We start from the raw sequence: 21408 nt of genomic DNA on the forward strand, positions 1-21408 counted from the left end.
GTACACAGCTTGACAATGTGATGATATCACAGGCGCATGTCTGAGGTCATGGTGATACTAGTGGATATGTTATGAATTAAAGTCCGACAATCCACGCCCACCAGCCAGCAGTAACTCATATTAATAGTCAAACTGTTACACTACAATTTAAACACCCATTCATGTAATTCAATATTAGATAAGGAAAATTTTCGTTTTGAATTGAAAAACAAAATCTTGCACGATTACTATAAAAGTCAATGATTAAATAAAACCGTTAAGGGTTTTGCCACAGAAAAAAAAAAAACTCCTACACATTCCTGCAGAAACATGGACGATTGTGTGCGTGTGTGACAGGAAAACCTTTGTAGACTGATCTCACAAAAAAAGATACAAAAGATGCAAATAAACAGGTGAAAGTATCGGGTTGTGCGCGTCTTTGTAGCTGATAGTTTCTTTCACCGAAGGCGATCTACGTGTATTGCGACGTTTTGGTGCTGTAACCGAGCAACAGCGCACTCTCCATAGGAACGTGAAGTCAAACAGCGCACTCTCCATAGCGACCAGCTTACCCGCAAAGTTCCAGGCAAACTGCTGCCCGCATGGCGCTGCCTCTGCTGCCGGGGAACTCCTTCAACAGAAATGTAAGTTTTGGTATTAAAATAAACACAAAACAAGCATATACTGCTCGTACTGTGTCTCTAGAGCACCCGTTACATTGTGTTTCCGCACCGTCTTGTGTCCAAGTCTGCATAAACTTGAACAGGCAATCGGTAAGAGAACTGCTCATCTTCTTCTTGACTGTCTGTAATTGTAAGTTGGGACGATAATTGTTAATCATAGGTTACATTTTGATATTATAAGTGAATGTCCATTTAAAACCATAGCTCAAGCTGTTACAGATTACAAGTTACATAAAGAAACGAGCGTCGAGGATGGTTGAGCTTCTTCTGAAAACACCGACAAATGGAAATTGTGAAAATAATATATGACAATAATGCTGTACTATGGTAACCCATCCATGTATGTAATTATTTGTTTTAGTTTACGTCTTGTCTCCTTGCACAATAAACACCTTACACAATCATCGGTAGACACAATCTAACTAAGATAGCCTAATGGTACGTGATTCTTGGCATTGGCAAGCTTTTCTAGACCCTGCATGAATGCCATGTGCACATTTTAAATACTTTCTGCATTATTTGTCATTTAAGTATCCAATTACACTCTTTATGCCAAAGGAACAAATTGGAAAAGAAAAAAGGCAATGTCCTCTCTTCCTCAACAAACTGTTTTATTTATTTAGTTATTTGTTTTGGAAGGGACTGGGAGACACAATAATATGCGCAACTTGTGACACAATTTACAGGAAGAATGGAATTCTGTACAAATAATAAACAAACAAATAAATAAATAAATACATACATACATAAATAACAATACCTGTAATGTAATCTGCAGGCCTTTAACATACAAAGAACCACTTATGAAAAATGATCCAGGGTCTCCAAAAAGACATACAAAACAAGTCAACTTTGTAACTACTTTTGGTTGTTGTTTTTCCTATTAGCTGGGAAAGGAGAAGTTCCACAAGTCCCAGCACTTTGATTATTCCAATGGCGTACCAATGTTGGTGGGTGCCAAGAAGCCTGGCATAGGGGGGGAGCTGCTGCTGGGTCAGAGTCTTCGCCCCGATTTCTCAGTGTATCCCAAGGGAGAGGGCAGTGCCAGCCCCGCCTATGTCGCCTTTGACAAACAGGTATGGCCTTAATTCATGTACTCCTCTGATATTGTGCAAAGACACAGCTGGGAATTTACAGCATCATTCTGAAAGCACTTTGTGTTGGGCTAACAGGCAGACTTTCTATGGGGATTCAATACCATACGAAATAATAATCGGGTTCCAATGTAAACAGCTTTGTATCATTAACTCAGTAAGCCCATTGTGACTGGTTAGATTTTTAGTTTTTGCACAATTTAGGAAACAAACCCAGTGTATTTTTTTTAAATGTTTAAGCAGCGTGATGCTTTTGATGCTCTGCAGGTGCTGTGCTTTGACGCCTACTTCCAGGAGGATGTGCATGAGAAGCCAGAGGAGCCATACAGAATCAGGGAGTGCAAGATCTACTTCTACCTGGAGGATGACACCATAAAAGTGGTGGAACCAGAGGTTAAAAACAGTGGGATTCCACAAGGTAACAACTGTAAAGCAAAGGAAAAGGTTATAAAACATTCTGTGGCATGGGTGAGCAATTCCAGTGTTGGGAGTACTCAGGATTATTTTGCTTTTCATGCCACCTCAGGGCTTAACCACTTAATTGAAATCATTATTAGTAAGTCAAATCAGCTATTTATTCCAGATCATAAGCAGTCCCTCCCTGACGAAGTGTAGCTATAAAACCTATTTAAAGCGTCTCTGCGTCGCAAACCGTTCCTGCGGTCGCGTTCGTGTAGCGCACATTTCCGCAGTTGTGCACAGATCTGCAGACTTCCATCAATCCCATTGGTGGCGCAGCGCAGACCTGCTGTCTTGAGTAAGTGTACACTTAATATATGACGTCTTGCTGACGTCACGCAGTGTGCGCTGGACGCAGGGAGCAGGAAGAGTCTCAGCGGGACAGCCTGCGGCCGGGGGCGCCTGCGCACTCACTCCCGGCCCCGCACTTGAAATGCGCATCGTTTGCTGCACGCAGCTGGATAAGTTTTAAAGTTTATACCTCTGTCCTTTTTTTTTGTATGAATATGAACTTTAAATGCCGCACTTGTATCATTCAATCAATAGCTTCAATCTAAAGCTCCCCCCCACTACTGTGTTTTGTGATTGTTTCAGCTACATACATATACAAGGACGTATAGCTTATTAATTTGTTTTGTAATGCACTGAAAACATTTCTTGTACAACTCCCTTTCATAAATACTGTTATATAATAATCCAGATGTCGATCAGTAGTAAAACGATGTTTTGATGTACTATTAAAATAATGAATTACATTAAGATTAATATTAGCTATGCACCATGAATGTGACGGGATATTTGTTTGGGTTAATATGCTAACAATATCTACAATTTGCGTGTCTGTCTTCACGCCCCATCACCTGTCTCCGCCGTTAACGACATAAATGCAGCGACTTTTGGGTTTCTTAGCTGGTTATTTGTAATTAAAAAGGGACTCTGCTTCGGCGCCACCGCATCCCTCTCCCTCCGCCCAACGAGGACCAGTACTACACCGTCTATCACTTCAACATCAACCAGCAGATGGCGCTGTACTCCCGCATCTTCTCCATCACCGACTGCGACCTGTTCACCCGGAATTTCCTGAGGAAATTGGGGATGCGACTGAAGTCTCCTGCACCCACCCCAGAAGATCCCTACAGCATCCTACGCAGTAAGGTGAGTGAGACACAGGCAGTCTGGAAAATGATTTTGCTTTATGCTAAAACATATTTTTTGGGCTATGTGATTTCAGATTCAGAACAGCAGACTGAAGTAGTTTTGTCGTTTTTAATTTGTTGCACTGTCATATGTCAGATTGAAATGTTTTCTCCTATTAGTCCACATTAACAAAATAAATGGAAAAATAAAAACGAATTCAGTGAAACAAATAGACTTTTTATATCTTATGTTGTCTCTTGCTAGATTTGACATTTTGACTTTTGATATTTTGCTGTCAAATAGTGTGGAGCAAATTCAGTTTACAAGCTAAATTGGTCTTTTTATCCTATTTCACTGAAAATGTGCCTTGTATTTTAGTTTTTCCCCGCATTCACAGCCTCTTTGGTTTCTGTACATTTTATTGCTCTGTATAGATGAGAAGGAGTTTTGTGATCTTGCACTACTAAATGAAGTGATGCTAATTATTTAGATACTGAAATCGGGAATAGCTGAGCAATAAAATACTCCTATCCCATATGTGCTTTTCCATGCCCCTGTGTGTCTGTACAGATGGAGGAAAGCATGAAGCCCCTGCGCCCATACGAGCGCGCTGACATAATGAAGCAGTTCATGGACCATGACCGGGAGGTCCTGCGCTTCTTCTGCCACTGGGATGACTCGGAGGCCATGTTTGGTGACGGTCACAAGCTCGTGCTGCACTACTTCCTGGCTGACGACACCATTGAGATCCTGGAGGTCCTTTCTGCTAATGCTGGGCGGGATGCTGCGCCCAAATTCCTCCACCGCAGCAAACTGCCCAAGGTGCATGCCTCTTTGAGCTGGTGATGTAGTTATAGTCCAGTGCTTTCATTGCTACCCACTTCTTCTTTCTGCTGTGGTCAGATGGTTATAGTGGGGCTCTTTTCTTTTTGCCTGGTTGTGCTTTGCTTTCCCCTGTAGCTTCAGGCTTCCCTACAGCAATATTAGCTTCCTCCCCAGCTTCAGTTGATATAAGCTAATGCATTATGAATTTTTGTCTGTTTTTGTTTTTGCTTTTGTGTCACAGCATGCACCCTCCACCAAGCGCCAGCCTGGTGAGACAACGGACCGCACCGTGCTCAATGTGTTTGGACCGATGGGACAGGGGGGCCGCTACATTCTGGATAGCCGGAAAGTAAGTGAACTTCAGCTGACCTATTCATGTTTTATTAATACAGCAGCAGTTAGAGCAAATAACAAGCTTTGTATGATTTTGAAAATGTAATCTGAATAGAAAGGTTTCTTGAGATCTCTCTCTGTTGCTTTCTTATGGCTTTAATTTGATATGGTTTGCTCTTGGCCTCAGCTAATCTTTACTGAGTTTTTAACTTGATCTTGGTTCCCCCCAGTACTTTAGAAGCCAATTACATTTCTCTTTACATTACATACTTTGTAGCTATAACTAGGGCTCTGTGTTTTGCATGATCTGTCCATATAATGGAAAGCCATAACACAGTGCAACCCTGATTTTATTGATTGAGCCCTTGCAAAATTCTGTCAAAAACAGTTGTGGGATCAACCCACACAAATTAAACAGATCTAAATAATAATTAAGTTTTCAGCTACTGGCTGACGTCACCTGAAAATGAGTACCAGTTATGATCACTCTAGAATGAATGAAGCTGAACTACAAAATTGATTGAATCTCTTGATTCAGAAACAAATTGTGGATCTGTTCCAAGAAGTGGCAAATGCATTTCACAGTACAGACGTTTTTGTGACACGTCCATGGGTATCTAATACTGGTTTCCAATCAATAAATATTTCAACATTCAATCAGTAAATTCTTCATCAAGTCCTAGCAGGAGATCAAATCTAGACACTGCAAAGTCAGATGGACTGAAACTGACAACAAACCTTGTAATTTCAAAACACCTGAGATATATTTGAAAATGCATTGACAGGGTTTGTCATGTGATCTGCCGAAGACAGTAAGTAGCCTGTGGTTCATTGCACATTTTACTCATGGACTGTATAGTGAACATAACTGTCCCTCATCGCAGAGAAACATTTGATAAATCGCTGATTACCTGATTATTCTTTAAATCAATCCTATTAAAGTGGCTGTTTTAAAATGCCGTTTTCTCCAGGCCTTGCTGATTGATCTCTGAATTTCTCAAGGCCCATTTAGTAGATTAATGATCAAAGGTCTTTATGTTCTTCCTGTGATTCACAGACCGGCGCTGTTTATGAAGAGTTCTACAAGGACTGTGACCTGACCATAGGAGCGGTCATTAACGTGTGGGGGCGGAAAGTGGTCATCTGTGACTGTGACGGCTTCACCAAGGAGTATTACCGCACTAAATACGGCATCGGTGAGTCCAAATTCTTTTTTAGTCACTTGGAAAGAAAACAAGGACCAGACATAGGAAACAATCAACTGGAGAAAACAGTAGAGGAAAAGGAGATTGTGGATGAGCAGGCCAACAATACATATTTGTTCATTCATATATTAACTGATTAAAAACAGAATTCAAAAAAGAAGAACTATGAAATGAACAAGTATTAGAGAGATCCACGAGCCCTAGATACTTTGTTGAAAATCATGTGTATTGGCCACAAAGTGGAATTATGAGTTTCTTGCTACATTTTCAGTTAAAAACTTAATGTAATGCTTCAGCCTTTAGCTTGAGTATTGAATAGGAGTATGTATTTCACAGATTGTCCACTAGATGTCAGTAAGGCAACATTGTTTTTAACACATTCAGGTAGCCATGGCAGAACAAATTTTTTTTGATCACATTTTATTTTTAAACTGTTGAAAGTGGATTTTGAATGGAATGATACATTTTTTCGATTAATTTCATAAACACTTGTAAGGGATTTATTTTGATGACTTTTTGTAATATTTTTGTTAGGAGATAATATATATATATATATATATATATATATATATTATTATTTTTTTTAATTTTTAATTATTGTATTTCTTGTCAGACACCCATATCCAGAGTGAAATATAATTGTATCACATTATTTTATTTTACATACAATTTCCCATTTATACAGCTGGGTTTTTACTGGAGCAATCTAGGCAAAGTATGTTGCTCAAGGGTATGTTGCTCAGCAGTGCCCACCACCTGGGACTGAAAATATACTACTATTTTTCCAAATCAGACTTCAAAATTGTACTTAGTTTTTTGTTTGTTAGGGATTTGAGTTTGTAAAATGTATTATTTGCAAAGGACTGACCAAATTTTTTCCCTGACTGTAATATTCTGTCCATTAATTGAACATTTTAGAGAAATCTTTCCTTTGATTAATCCTAGACACTAAGTTTGCTCTGGAATTTAGTTACATCAGTAACACACTGTAATTAACTGTTACAGCTGTATGTTATAGTGGTGCAGCTTTTAATTGGTTAACAAGTATATGGGGGCGTGGCTTAGTGACTAATGAACTGTGACTGAGTTACAACCTTGGCAAATTAGTTTCTGAACATGCTACATAAGCAAACATATTCACTCTCCTTTATCTTTGGCTACTTGGATGAAACAGTCCAGAACCCAGCGCCAACAGTAACACAATACCAGTCTGCATGGATTGGTCTGTCTTTACCTCATGCTGTTTTATGCTGATTGAAGACCCTACGCATTAGTTACAGCTGTTCTAAATGGAGCTGTGTGACAAACGCATCTGATTGAGCACTTATCTGATTCCTAAGGTTAAGGGTTATTGTCTGCAGTGACAGGAATAAATAACTCCTCTCCTTCTCTGGGGTTTACAGAGGACTTTACACCAGTGAAGTACAAAGCCCCTCCCGTTCCTAAGAGAACGAGGCAGGTCCCGCCTTACAGTGGCTTCGGCTCTGAGGAGGACTCACTCTGTTCCTGCCAGGGCCTGCTGCCCAAGCCCCTGCAGAAGGACTTCAGGAAGCAGCTGGAGAAAGACAGGTAGAAGAGCCCATAAGACATACAGTGAGGGAAAAAAGTATTTGATCCCCTGCTGATTTTGTACGTTTGCCTACTGACAAAGAAATGATCAGTCTATCATTTTAATGGTAGGTGTATTTTAACAGTGAGAGACAGAATAACAACAAAAAAATCCAGAAAAATGCATTTCAAAAAAGTTATAAATTGATTTGCATGTTAATGAGGGAAATAAGTATTTGACCCCTTCGACTTAGTACTTGGTGGCAAAACCCTTGTTGGCAATCACAGAGGTCAGACGTTTCTTGTAGTTGGCCACCAGGTTTGCACACATCTCAGGAGGGATTTTGTCCCACTCCTCTTTGCAGATCCTCTCCAAGTCATTAAGGTTTCGAGGCTGACGTTTGGCAACTCGAACCTTCAGCTCCCTCCACAGATTTTCTATGGGATTAAGGTCTGGAGACTGGCTAGGCCACTCCAGGACCTTAATGTGCTTCTTCTTGAGCCACTCCTTTGTTGCCTTGGCTGTGTGTTTTGGGTCATTGTCATGCTGGAATACCCATCCACGACCCATTTTCAATGCCCTGGCTGAGGGAAGGAGGTTCTCACCCAAGATTTGACGGTACATGGCCCCGTCCATCGTCCCTTTGATTTGGTGCATTTGTCCTGTCCCCTTAGCAGAAAAACACCCCCAAAGCATAATGTTTCCACCTCCATGTTTGACGGTGGGGATGGTGTTCTTGGGGTCATTCCTCCTCCTCCAAACAAGGCGAGTTGAGATGATGCCAAAGAGCTCGATTTTGGTCTCATCTGACCACAACACTTTCACCCAGTTCTCCTCTGAATCATTCAGATGTTCATTGGCAAACTTCAGACGGGCCTGTACATGTGCTTTCTTGAGCAGGGGGACCTTGCGGGCGCTGCAGGATTTCAGTCCTTAACGGCGTAGTGTGTTACCAATTGTTTTCTTGGTGACAATGGTCCCAGCTGCCTTGAGATCATTAACAAGATCCTCCCGTGTAGTTCTGGGCTGATTCCTCACCGTTCTCATGATCATTGAAACTCCACGAGGTGAGATCTTGCATGGAGCCCCAGACCGAGGGAGACTGACAGTTATTTTGTGTTTCTTCCATTTGCGAATTATCGCACCAACTGTTGTCACCTTCTCACCAAGCTGCTTGACGATGGTCTTGTAGCCCATTCCAGCCTTGTGTAGGTCTACAATCTTGTCCCTGACAACCTTGGACAGCTCTTTGGTCTTGGCCATGGTGGAGAGTTTGGAATCTGATTGATTGATTGATTCTGTGGACAGGTGTCTTTTATACAGGTAACGAGCTGAGATTAGGAGCACTCCCTTTGAGAGAGTGCTCCTAATCTCAGCTCGTTACCTGTATAAAAGACACCTGGGAGCCAGAAATCTTGCTGATTGATAGGGGATCAAATACTTATTTCCCTCATTAACATGCAAATCAATGTATAGCTTTTTTGAAATGCGTTTTTCTGGATTTTTTTGCTGTTATTCTGTCTCTCACTGTTAAAATACACCTACCATTAAAATTATAGACTGATCATTTCTTTGTCAGTGGGCAAACGTACAAAATCAGCAGGGGATCAAATACTTTTTTCCCTCACTGTAGGTGTATTTTAACAGTGAGAGACAGAATAACAACAAAAAAATTGATTTGCATGTTAATGAGGGAAATAAGTATTTGACCCCTTCGACTTAGTACTTGGTGGCAAAACCCTTGTTGGCAATCACAGAGGTCAGACGTTTCCATCGTCCCTTTGATGCGGTGCAGTTGTCCTGTCCCCTTAGCAGAAAAACACCCCCAAAGCATAATGTTTCCACCTCCATGTTTGACGGTGGGGATGGTGTTCTTGGGGTCATTCCTCCTCCTCCAAACACGGCGAGTTGAGTTGATGCCAAAGAGCTTGATTTTGGTCTCATCTGACCACAACACTTTCACCCAGTTCTCCTCTGAATCATTCAGATGTTCATTGGCAAACTTCAGACGGGCCTGTACATGTGCTTTCTTGAGCAGGGGGGCCTTGCGGGCGCTGCAGGATTTCAGTCCTTCACGGCGTAGTGTGTTACCAATTGTTTTCTTGGTGACTATGTTCCCAGCTGCCTTGAGATCATTAACAAAGATCCTCCCGTGTAGTTCAGTGCTGATTCTTTACCGTTCTCATGATCATTGAAACTCCACGAGGTGAGATCTTGCATGGAGCCCCAGACCGAGGGAGACTGACAGTTATTTTGTGTTTCTTCCATTTGCGAATAATCGCACCAACTGTTGTCACCTTCTCACCATCTGCTTGGTGATGGTCTTGTAGCCCATTCCAGCCTTGTGTAGGTCTACAATCTTGTCCCTGACATCCTTGGACAGCTCTTTGGTCTTGGCCATGGTGGAGAGTTTGGAATCTGATTGATTGATTGCTTCTGTGGACAGGTGTCTTTTATACAGGTAACGAGCTGAGATTAGGAGCACTCCCTTTAAGAGACTGCCCCTAATCTCAGCTCGTTACCTGTATAAAAGACACCTGGGAGCCAGAAATCTTGCTGATTGATAGGGGATCAAATACTTATTTCCCTCATTAACATGCAAATCAATTTATAACTTTTTTGAAATGCGTTTTTCTGGATTTTTTTTATTGTTATTCTGTCTCTCACTGTTAAAATACACCTACCATTAAAATTATAGACTGATCGTTCTTTGTCAGTGGGCAAACGTACAAAATCAGCAGGGGATCAAATACTTTTTCCCTCACTGTAGCAAAATGTTCTCTAGATGAGATAAAAGAAAACAAAAGCGAAAGAGGGATAATTACCTACACAGCCACACACTAACATTCTCACACACTCATTCATCTTGCTAGAAAGCCTTTGTGTTTCTCCCATGTTGTCCCAAGTGAAGTATGACATTTTCTCATGTCTTCTGCAGACAAGGCCTGGAGAGTAATGTGCTGCGATTTGTTGCCAAAATGGTCACCGACAATCCCATTGACAGCGAGAGGAAGTTCATCATCTCCTTTTTCCTTTGTGATGACACCATTTCTGTTTTCGAACCCCCCCAGAGGAACTCAGGTGAGAATAGATTCACCGATCTTATTGGTTATTTGAGCTAATGATATATTTCTCATTAGGCATGGATTAATTTGTATCCGGAAGCTTGGAAGATCTAGTTGAAGATGTATATGTATATTTGTTGTTGTATATATATGTAGTTGGATCACTGAACAATTAATACTCAGAGACTCAACAGCAATGCCACAGTGTGACAATCAGAAAGGCTTATCTTCCAAGAATATTTGTTCAACTGCTTGACATATAAACTGTTCAAAAATACCTTTTCATGCAACAATGATGACACTAATTTCTGAATTACTTTTTACCAAGAATAAATGGAAATGCTGTCCCTTCCAGATTTTGTATTATTCTTCATTAATTTGCACAAGGTTAATGACAAGGTTTAGACCTGTTTCATTGCAGCCCTGTTTCTGAATGTTGAGTGTTGCTGAGCTCACCGACTGTCTTGCAGGCATGGTTGGGGGCAAGTTTCTGGAAAGGGGAAGGATTAAGAAGCCGGGGCAGGAGCAGTTTCAGAGCGATCTGTCGCAGTACTTCAAGGCGCAGGACCTGTATGTGGGAGCCAGAGTGATCTTCAACACACAGGAGTTCCAGCTGGTGGATGCTGATGAATATGCCTTTCACTACATGGAGCAGCATGCGGAGGAGGTACCTCACAAGACTTCTCTGTCCTCTCCAATTTCTGTTCTTCCTCTCGCTTGAATCTATCCCAATTCTCCTTTGTTGGGCCAAATTCCCAGTCTTTTCTATCACGAGCATCCAGAAGTGTGGGCTGTGAGAACTGCATAAGAGTCTGGAGTGCAAACATTGCATGTAAACTTTGTGGTGATCTTTTTAAAGAGTCCTTTCTGTTGCTTCACTACCACATTTTGGGAGAAAGTACAGAAACGTACAGTATTGTTTGTGGATTTGGAGGGCAAAATCAATTAAGAAATATGTATTCCAGGGGGTAAAACAAACCTTTGCTATAGCATTTGTAGTTGTTCACCTATCATGGGGCAATTCTGTCTCTTTCAAAAAAGAGCTTGTGGTGGCCTCTTCTCAGTCTCATGCTTGAGCACTGAGCTCAGATGAAAATAGTTGTGCGATTTGACTTTGAACGTTTTCCAGTGTTTTCAAAAGCAGGCTCAAATTGTGTTGGAGCGCAGGCAGGCGTCTCCACAGTTCGCTGATGTTTTGTGGCTGTTGCTTGGTTACACATAATAGATTGTATCGGGTGCTAAATTAAAATTGCATATTTTATCGGTGAGAGCGGTGGATAATTAAAATAGAATCGGTTCATGGGGATCTTCAAAAAGATGAAAGATTACCTAGGAGAGAAATGGTTTCCTGATTCTGGTGCATCAACATTAAAATAGTCAGACAAACGGAAACAATCCAAACAAGAACAATCTGAATCTTAATATTGGGTAACATATAACAAGTTACTGGAATTAGTGGGTTTAGGAATATTTGAAACTGCCACCATCCAGTATGGTGAGTGTGTTAAGAAAAAGCCATTATAAAGGTCATTCAATTCACTCATGTTGTGCATCTGCTTAAAATCTCCAGATCAAGACACTGTTCTTAATGTTTATATGGGTCATAGATCTACTTATGCATGCTCTGCTTTCTTGTTTCCATCCAGTTCCCCAAGGCAAACATTGGGACCATTGTTAGCAAGCTAAAATCCTTATGCGAGTCCAGAATGAAGGAGATCAAGCAGGCCTTCAGGATGAATGACCCAGGGAACACTGGTGTGATTGCGTATGAACCATTCAGGTATGAGGCGATCAAGCTGAGAACATTTGTGGAAGAATTTAAATGCCTTAGCTAATGCTTAATTTTTAACAGAATCATATAGTATTGAAATCACCAGCTTTGACACAGAGGTACTATGTATGTGACATATTACTAAGCATGAAACTGGAGCAGATGTACAGTTAGGTCCATAAATATTTGGACAGTGACACAGTTGTCATCATTTTGGGTCTATACTCCACCACAATGGATGTGAAAAACAATCAAGATGTTCTTTAAGTGTAGACTTTCATCTTTAATTTAAAGGTCGTTACATCCAAATTGGGTGAACGGTGTAGGAATTACACCAATTTGTATACAGTGGGGGAAAAAGTATTTGATCCCCTGCTGATTTTGTATGTTTGCCCACTGACAAAGAAATGATCAGTCTATAATTTTAATGGTAGGTGTATTTTAACAGTGAGAGACAGAATAACAGCAAAAAAATCCAGAAAAACGCATTTCAAAAAAGTTATAAATTGATTTGCATGTTAATGAGGGAAATAAGTATTTGACCCCTTCGACTTAGTACTTGGTGGCAAAACCCTTGCTGGCAATCACAGAGGTCAGACGTTTCTTGTAGTTGGCCACCAGGTTTGCACACATCTCAGGAGGAATTTTGTCCCACTCCTCTTTGCAGATCCTCTCCAAGTCATTAAGGTTTCCAGGCTGACGTTTGGCAACTCGAACCTTCAGCTCCCTCCACAGATTTTCTATGGGATTAAGGTCTGGAGACTGGCTAGGCCACTCCAGGACCTTAATGTGCTTCTTCTTGAGCCACTCCTTTGTTGCCTTGGCTGTGTGTTTTGGGTCATTGTCATGCTGGAATACCCATCCACAACCCATTTTCAATGCCCTAGCTGAGGGAAGAAGGTTCTCACCCAAGATTTGACGGTACATGGCCCCGTCCATCGTCCCTTTGATGCGGTGCAGTTGTCCTGTCCCCTTAGCAGAAAAACACCCCCAAAGCATAATGTTTCCACCTCCATGTTTGACGGTGGGGATGGTGTTCTTGGGGTCATTCCTCTTCCTCCAAACACGGCGAGTTGAGTTAATGCTAAAGAGCTTGATTTTGGTCTCATCTGAGACCACTTTCACCCAGTTCTCCTCTGAATCATTCAGATGTTCATTGGCAAACTTCAGACGGGCCTGTACATGTGCTTTCTTGAGCAGGGGGGCCTTGCGGGCGCTGCAGGATTTCAGTCCTTCACGGCGTAGTGTGTTACCAATTGTTTTCTTGGTGACTATGGTACCAGCTGCCTTGAGATCATTAACAAAATCCTCCCGTGTAGTTCTGGGCTGATTCCTCACTGTTCTCATGATCATTGAAACTCCACGAGGTGAGATCTTGCATGGAGCCCCAGACCGAGGGAGACTGACAGTTATTTTGTGTTTCTTCCATTTGCGAATAATCGCACCAACTGTTGTCACCTTCTCACCAAGCTGCTTGACGATGGTCTTGTAGCCCATTCCAGCCTTGTGTAGGTCTACAATCTTGTCCCTGACATCCTTGGACAGCTCTTTGGTCTTGGCCATGGTGGAGAGTTTGGAATCTGATTGATTGATTGCTTCTGTGGACAGGTGTCTTTTATACAGGTAACGAGCTGAGATTAGGAGCACTCCCTTTGAGAGAGTGCTCCTAATCTCAGCTCGTTACCTGTATAAAAGACACCTGGGAGCCAGAAATCTTGCTGATTGATAGGGGATCAAATACTTATTTCCCTCATTAACATGCAAATCAATGTATAACTTTTTTGAAATACGTTTTTCTGGATTTTGTTGTTGTTATTCTGTCTCTCACTTAAAATACACCTACCATTAAAATTATCATTTATTTGTCAGTGGGCAAACGTACAAAATCAGCAGGGGATCAAATACTTTTTTCCCTCACTGTATGTGTTCCCCCCAATTTTAGGTGATGCTTTGCCAGGCCTGTACTGCAGCTGTCTTTAGTTCCTGCTTGTTATGGACCTAACTGTCTAAACACAGATATATGGTGGCTTGGCCTCATGCATCATGCAGGCCTTAGAGATGTTCCAGTAGAAAGATTACATTTTTACCACAGGCAAGCAAGTTTCTGGACCTCTGCATTATTTGTGGGGGGCTCTTATTTCAATTCGGCAGCGGTCCTGACTGCTGTAATTGTATTGCTGTATTATCTTAAAGGATTGTGGGTACGATCTGTTTTAAAGTTTGATCTGCCTTTCTTTGGTATTTTGAAATATCATGATTTAATACAAATGCTTTAAGGAAGGTCTGGGATTTAAACTCAATTTTAGAACTTTGAGCAAAGTTTTGTGTTTATTTTTTGATGTGACTAACTCCCAAAATCTGGTAGAGAGTCCCAGCTTATGACCAACTTGTCTGAGCTGGTGTTGGATGTCTGATTCTTGGAGTGCCAAGAGGTGAATCCTGACTCAATCCACTCTAGGGTCGGTTGTACTAACAGGATCAGAAAACAGGATCGGATCCGGGATCACTGGATCCAGATCATGAAAAGGCGCTGTATGAAGCAGATCGTGATCCGGCTCCGCTGATCCAATTTTTTGATCCGTTTAGCAGTAACTAAGTACTTTCCTATTGAAACTCGTCAGTCTCTGGTGCGGCTATTTGAACATCTACCACTCTAATGACACAATGACAATCATAAACCTTTCAGAAAACTTTACTGCGCTCTTGCTGATGAGTTTATTAATTAAATAAGGTTAGTTGATCAGTATGTTTCCCAATGCATGTTAATGTCAGTGTGCTTATCGTTGCCACTGGATCCATCACGATCATTTATAGTCCGTCATTCGAAAAGCTGTCTGTCAAGGACAGGGCGCATTGGATGCGTTAAAACCTCACAAAGTACAAAACCTTTCCTAGTTTCTTGCACTGGTGTGTATTTCTTTAACTACAAAAATTATATAATAATAATTAATTTTATTTGTAACGCGCTTTTCTCATACCCAATAGCGCTACAAGTCAAACAGTCAAAACAGACAACATGAAACAGGCAACACAGCAGTAGCAACTCAAGAGTATTTAAAAAAAACTTGCAACTAAGAGTAAGAGAGATCCTTAAAAGCTTTTTTTAAAAAGTGAGTTTTAAGAAATGTCTTTCGTAGCGGCGCTTCTCAAAGCGTTGCACAGCCGTGGAGTTGCTACAGTAGTTTGCAACAGGGGTGCTGGAGAAATAAGAGCTTTTACATAATTTTTTACAATGTAAATAAATACAACCCTAATCACAAACAAACTACACCTCCCACCATAAAGACACAAAAGCAGAATGCATGGTTCAACATTATATTGCTTATTTGAAAGTGCAAATCTTTGTAAATAATGTAAGTCACATTTGTGTTTATCTGTGCTTAACCAGACATGTCTACATCGATGTTACCTACTATTTGCTGAAATCTGCCGGTTGCAAAATATCTCAACGCTAAACGCAGCTTCAGATGTTTTGGTAAGGTATGACTGCACTTTGATGTAGGTCCTAAAACAGGATCAATTATGTCTGTGAGGTTAAATATGCTTCATGCTGTTAATCTATACTGCTTTCATACATCTTCCTCCTGAAAAGCCTCTAAAGGCTTTGCCTGTCTTTAAATACCTTCGGTCTGCGTGTTTGATGCCGGCGAACTAAATGAAGTATACAGTTCCTTCATTTTAAAAAGTCTGATCAAGCTCTGATCCTACTCAAAAGCAGGATCATTTTTGATCTCGGATCTGAGCTTAGATTGAGCCCTGATCTGTTTTGTACAACACAATTGAGATCGGATCACGTTAGTACAACCCGCCCTAGGTGTATGTATGTTATTGCTTTGTATTCCATTATATGTTATAGGTATTGTGCTGTTTCTCTTTAGGAACCTGCTGGCTGAGGTTGCAGGTGACCAGCTGTCTGAGCATGAGATCATGGTGGTTGGGCGCCACTATGGTTCCCCAGAGACACCTGGGTCGGATCTGGGCTACCTGCTGTCCCTGGCCCAGGAGCAGCTGAGGAAGAAGCAGTTTGAAAGCTTCCAGCAAATGGTCGACTCCTTCGTGCACGATGACCAAGACAGGTACCGCCGCGTCCCCTGGCCTCAGGAACACTCCTCCATTGAAGCTCCCTTTAACCTTTTTCAACTTTCACCATCTCTGAGGCCAGCATCTCGTTTCGGAGACCAAATAAAATTGCCATCAATCTGCAAACAGTCAAACCACACCAGACTCTGTGTAGCCAGATAGTCATTCGCCTATTAGTTACAGTGGTTTAAGTGTAGCATTAAAAACAGATGATTCCTACAGCCAGGCAAGAACCCCAGGACGGGAAATGAATAAGGTCATGTTTAGCTGTACAGAACAGCACTATGTCTTTTACAGTCGCCTCGGGTCTGTTTGCAACCAAGACAAAACATGATTTTGTTGAGAGATTTTATTTCCTAGCTACTCTCTCTACAGTTAATGAAATATTCACAGTAGCTATATCTCCTGTGACAGGAGCATTATTGATTCTAAATATAGAAGTGTATTAATGGGATGGGATGCAAGTTAATGATGATTTGGATCAATTAACGTTTTCTATTGTAGGCAGTTGACACATTTTAAATGGTTATCGTAGATGTCAACCAGTTCTTAAATAATCACATTAATTAAGAAATTATCCCCCACCCCCCCAAAAAAGGTAATAGTTTTTCTTTTCTCCTTACATGGCACAATCAAAACACTCCCTCCACTAGCTGTTCAGACCAAAATGTTGTGTTGATTAGAAATACACAATGCACAACGGTGATTTAGTTTAGTTTAGGTTTAGGTTATAAGGTCAACTGTGCTTTACACTTGGTCACATGTACATTAACTAATATTGTGTTCTGATCTAAGAGATTTAACATTTTATATTTTATTTTAATTTGGAACTACATTACAAATAATATGACAAAACATACAGTTAAAGGCATCCTACCTCTGGAAACACTATCTGTGTCTAAGGTGCCAGCTATAGGGCAGTAATAATGACTTTTTCTGTAGCTTCTCTTTTGTGTTCATATGAAGACTTGTGGCCGACTAAGGAGCTGACGTGGTCAGTCTGTTCCTGCACATTCCAGTTTATTTTAGGAAGATAAAGAAGACACCATTGTGTTGGCAGACACCAATTCTGTTGACACCGCCATCTCAATAGAGATGCATGCTATTGACACCCTTTGCAAATGATGAAACAATACTTAAAATAATCCTGTTTCTCACACCTCATAGAGCGCCCTCAACAATTATTCAGACACCACCACATTCCTCTTTATTTTGGAAGTTTTTCATATTGCATCATTGCTTGTGTGTTAGTCCCCATAAAAGCAGACATTTCAGTTGTGACGGTGCTCAGTAACTGAGGGGGGGATAATCTAAATTTGATTTTGTCTTATTAATGACAGTTTTTATATTTGAAGCACATTTTATCAATGTTTTCTTCTCCTTTTCATGACCATTGATGAAAATGCAGGAAATGCAAAGTGGTCCTGTATTTTTTTCTTTTGACATTGTGTTTAATTCAGTAATTAAACAAAAAGGAATATAACTTGAACCAGCAACCCTCAGTGTAAAGGTTGCTTGCTATTACAGCTAAGTGATCTAAACATGCTTTGCTAATAAATCATTAATATTTACACCAGCCTCTGATTGGATTTACGGTCACTATGTATATTGCCACTTTTTCTTATTAGCCATGCATCTTTTTGAGATTTTTAATGTATACATCATAACTATTTCTTCCAAACAAAGAAGACATTGCACATCTCTAGATTGTTCAAACTAGGAAATGAAAAGTAAATAAATGGTTGACTTCAGACTGATATAATTTTAAATTTAAATAACTTCACTTAAAGTATAGTAATTATCTTTTATATTATTACCTGGGGGGCAATGCCTTACTTTTCTCTGGATATTTGGTATTCAGTAGAATTGATTAGCTATTGATAGCCACAGTATACAGTCACTCAGTAAGGAAGAATATGTTGATAGTCATGTAGCTTGATGGAATTGGGAATTAAATTGAGCTTTGTCAGTCTGTGATCTGTGTCATTTCCATCACCTGTTTTTAGGACTGGACTGTTGTCTGCTCAGAAATCCAGGACTATTTGCAAGGCCTTCAAACTTCCATTGGCTGATGATCTTCTGAGAGCCACCCTAGCAAAGTAAGACTAAAAGAGAAAATAATTCAAATTAATCCCAGTTTTGTCTTTTGATGTTGCATTTCTCTGTTAGTAGTTTTGCTTTGTATGGTTCCACAAGGCATAGGCACCTTTTATCATATAATGTCAACAAAGAAATTAATTAATGTGCCTCGAGCTTCAGCCTAATACTAAATGTAACTTAATAAAATAAGCGGTTGATGTTGTAATGTTTTAAATGACAATATATGCAATGACACGCATTGCACATAGTTAGAATAAAAATGAATAATTAACAAACTCGAAATTTCAATTGAAGTATACACAAGGAGAGAGGTCCATACCTATATTGCTCAGCACATGGGTATTTTGGATGAATGGCAATACAGATGATGATTTTTATTTTATTTTATTTTCAATTATCATTAAATGATCATTATTATATCATTATATTATAACTACTCCTCTTGTCATCCATCTTAATTGCATAATTTCTACAATATGTTTAGGTTTGCAAACGATAAAGAAGAAGTAGATTACGGTGCTTTCCTGTCAGCGATAAACTGGAGAGACAATCCAGCACCAACCCCTCTCTCTCAGTCTCCCAACAAGGTGAGTCAGAGCTCTGAGTGAGTGAATGTGGAGAAAGCAGGGGGGAAGGAACAACTGTGGGCCTCAGACATAATGGGTGGCCTATGTGGTGTATAGGGTCAGACTTTAGATTTGAACTGCCGAAGCCGCTACATCAAAAGACAGGTTCCTGAATGTGGAAGTCGGGGTTAAATACTCCACCCAGTCTAGGGGAATCTTACTTACATGTTGGCGTTTCAAACAAGCAAATTAAAACCAATATTTTGCACCAATACCTCAGTTCTCAGACCAAAGAGAAAATAATAATAATAGTCAGATATGGACTTTGAGACAGGACACTTTGACAGATTTATCAAGGATGGTAAAACATGATTCTTATTGCCTTCCCTCCATCCACTGAAACGCACTGTTCTTAAGACTAATGAGATGTGTGTAACCAAGAGTGGTGACCAGGGTTATGACATTCCTCAAGCTCTCTGATTTTGTCTCAGTCGGAAGCATATTTATTTTCTCCTTTAGGAAAGAGCTGTCTTTGAGCTACATCTCTGCTCCATAAGCGCACACTTCAAATACAACAAGTTGTGTAGTGTCAGTGGTGCCCCCAGCAACCTGTGGGAATGGGTGTGGCTTGACCTTCACTGCTTGGTCTAGATCCAGTGCATAAAGAGCTATGGGCCATGTATAACACAGAGAAAACATAGACATCTATGGCAGAAGCAACAATATCCCTGACTTTGAAGTCACCGTGCTTCGCTTTATTATGAGGTGAATGATCCGTTTCAAGGCTGTCCCTTTTATGGAAATGCTAACATTTTATCTCTTTTTCCTTCTCTTCTCTTTCTTCTTCCTGTGCTGTGCGTTACCATCCTCCAGCCTTTCTCGGCCCTGCAAATTACATTTAAACCTCTCGGCCTCTCGACCGTGAACTACAATGCCTTTATGGAGAAGCTCTGGGGACGCGCTGAACAACACTGAGCTGCTGTTGCCAGCTGTCGCTCCGTTCTGTCTGGGCACTCGTCCGCTTCTGCTCTGTCCGCTGCCTCTGATGGAAGGGACCCAGGGGCCATTCACAGAGTGCTTTCTGGTTGCTGTGTATAGCCCGTTCCTCTCTAGAAATGCTCACACATGCTTGTTTCACACTGCACTAGCTCTTTCGTCCTTTCAGGATACCGTAGTCTGTAACTTTACCACCAACTTTACACCTCGTGGCTTCTTGTCGTTTTGAGATTAAACCAGACTAGTATCCCTGGAAACTGATGTCACAGTGAATGTTATGCGCGAGCCTGCATGTCAACAACAGTGTCTCCCCTAGCAGCTGCCACGTACAGGCCATGGTATTTGAATTTGTCGTATTGTTATTGAACTGCCACCTGAAAAGGCTTTGCAGGTATTTAGTATTAGGTGAGTACACTAGAAAAAAGGCTGACATATGAGCTCCATGTGCAGAAAGACACTGCGAGGATCTGCCATTCATCCTCAGCTGGCTGTATTTCACATGCCTTCCCCTCCTTAATCCATGTCCCCATGCTTGTTGTTTTCAGTATGACGTAGACTGGAGCGAAGAACCCACAGGCCCGGCAGTGAAAGGTATCAGCTATCCCATCTTAGTTGAAGATGTCTTTGGCAAACAGGATTAAAGGAGTCTGTCAAAGGACTGTCTCCTGCTGTTAACATTTTAGATGTACGCTTGTGAACTTGCTTTTCTGTGTCTTCAAGCTATGAGTGTCCCTAAATCCCCAAATAAAGATGAATAGAATCACTTAATCTTCTCTTTGTGTTCGTTTTATCTTGTTCTCTCTATACACAATGGATTATTAATACAAAAGTACCATAGTGTGTGAATACAACTGACCCCATGCTAAGTTGACTTTCATTTAAAAAAAAATCACAAATAAATTGAAGGTCTTTTTTTTAATGAATATTGTGAAACAGATGATACTAATTATCACAAAGTACTGGTCATAATATATTCCACTGTGTGTAAGAAGAACTTATCGCAGAAAAAGCAGACAGGCCTTTAAAGTTAGATGAGCCAGGGTCAGGATCCACATCTTAAATTCAAAGCCCAAAGCATTCCACTCTAGGCCAAAATGAAGACTCGCTCGTATCCAAGCCTATCAGTCCTGGTATTCAAACAGCAAGCGTATGCTTAATGTGTCTCACTACAATTCACTTTGTATTATTCTAACAGGGGCCTGTTTCAGCATAAGACTGAAAGGTTTGTCCACTAATATGGTTTAAAAAAAGCAGCCCTCATCTGCAGGTTGAGAATGGTGTAATCAGACCCCTGTAATCAACCCCCAATCCCTTACGGAGACAGAAAGAGCACATTACCTCACGTGGGCATTATCAAGTTTTCATTCTTAGCTTTCACACTTTCTAAAATATTAGTCACTCCAGTCTCAGCTTCTGGTGCACTTCCCGCGGCGAGCTGGAGAGCATTCGTGGCCTTTTATGTCTTCCAACAGGAGGGGTGCAGAGACGATAGGGCCGACTCATCAAAGCCCCTTTGCCAAAGTGTACCGCACTCCGTGTTTGGTAAAAGTTCAACTTAAACCCACG

General features: G+C 40.8%; 1 protein-coding gene across 2 annotated transcripts; it reads left to right on the forward strand.

Moving 5' to 3' along the window:
* The first annotated feature begins 509 nt into the window (after positions 1 to 509).
* efhc2 (EF-hand domain (C-terminal) containing 2) lies at positions 510 to 20610 on the forward strand. 2 transcript variants are annotated; one of them, XM_066706828.1, is made up of 15 exons: positions 510 to 623; positions 1550 to 1738; positions 2024 to 2174; positions 3147 to 3370; positions 3923 to 4174; positions 4419 to 4526; positions 5568 to 5706; positions 7119 to 7284; positions 10203 to 10345; positions 10800 to 10996; positions 11976 to 12109; positions 15979 to 16176; positions 18187 to 18279; positions 18765 to 18867; positions 20388 to 20610. In XM_066706828.1, the coding sequence occupies exons 1-15, from the start codon at positions 582 to 584 to the stop codon at positions 20481 to 20483; spliced, it is 2235 nt and encodes a 744-aa protein (XP_066562925.1). In that variant the 5' UTR covers positions 510 to 581; the 3' UTR covers positions 20484 to 20610. The 2 variants fall into 2 exon arrangements, with proteins under 2 accessions (XP_066562925.1, XP_066562924.1); XM_066706827.1 differs by having other exon boundaries at positions 19720 to 20479.
* Positions 20611 to 21408: the final 798 nt, after the last annotated feature.

Source organism: Amia ocellicauda, chromosome 6 (genome assembly GCF_036373705.1).
Source record: "Amia ocellicauda isolate fAmiCal2 chromosome 6, fAmiCal2.hap1, whole genome shotgun sequence".
Classification (NCBI taxonomy): domain Eukaryota; kingdom Metazoa; phylum Chordata; class Actinopteri; order Amiiformes; family Amiidae; genus Amia; species Amia ocellicauda.

Bases quoted from the DNA above. Each gene is read 5' to 3' on its own strand.
- efhc2 (XM_066706827.1), top strand. From the start codon at position 582: ATGGCGCTGCCTCTGCTGCCGGGGAACTCCTTCAACAGAAAT. The intron at 7,285-10,202 runs GTAGAAGAGCCC...TGTCTTCTGCAG, and splicing joins AAGCAGCTGGAGAAAGACAG to ACAAGGCCTGGAGAGTAATG. The intron at 12,110-15,978 runs GTATGAGGCGAT...GTTTCTCTTTAG, and splicing joins ATTGCGTATGAACCATTCAG to GAACCTGCTGGCTGAGGTTG.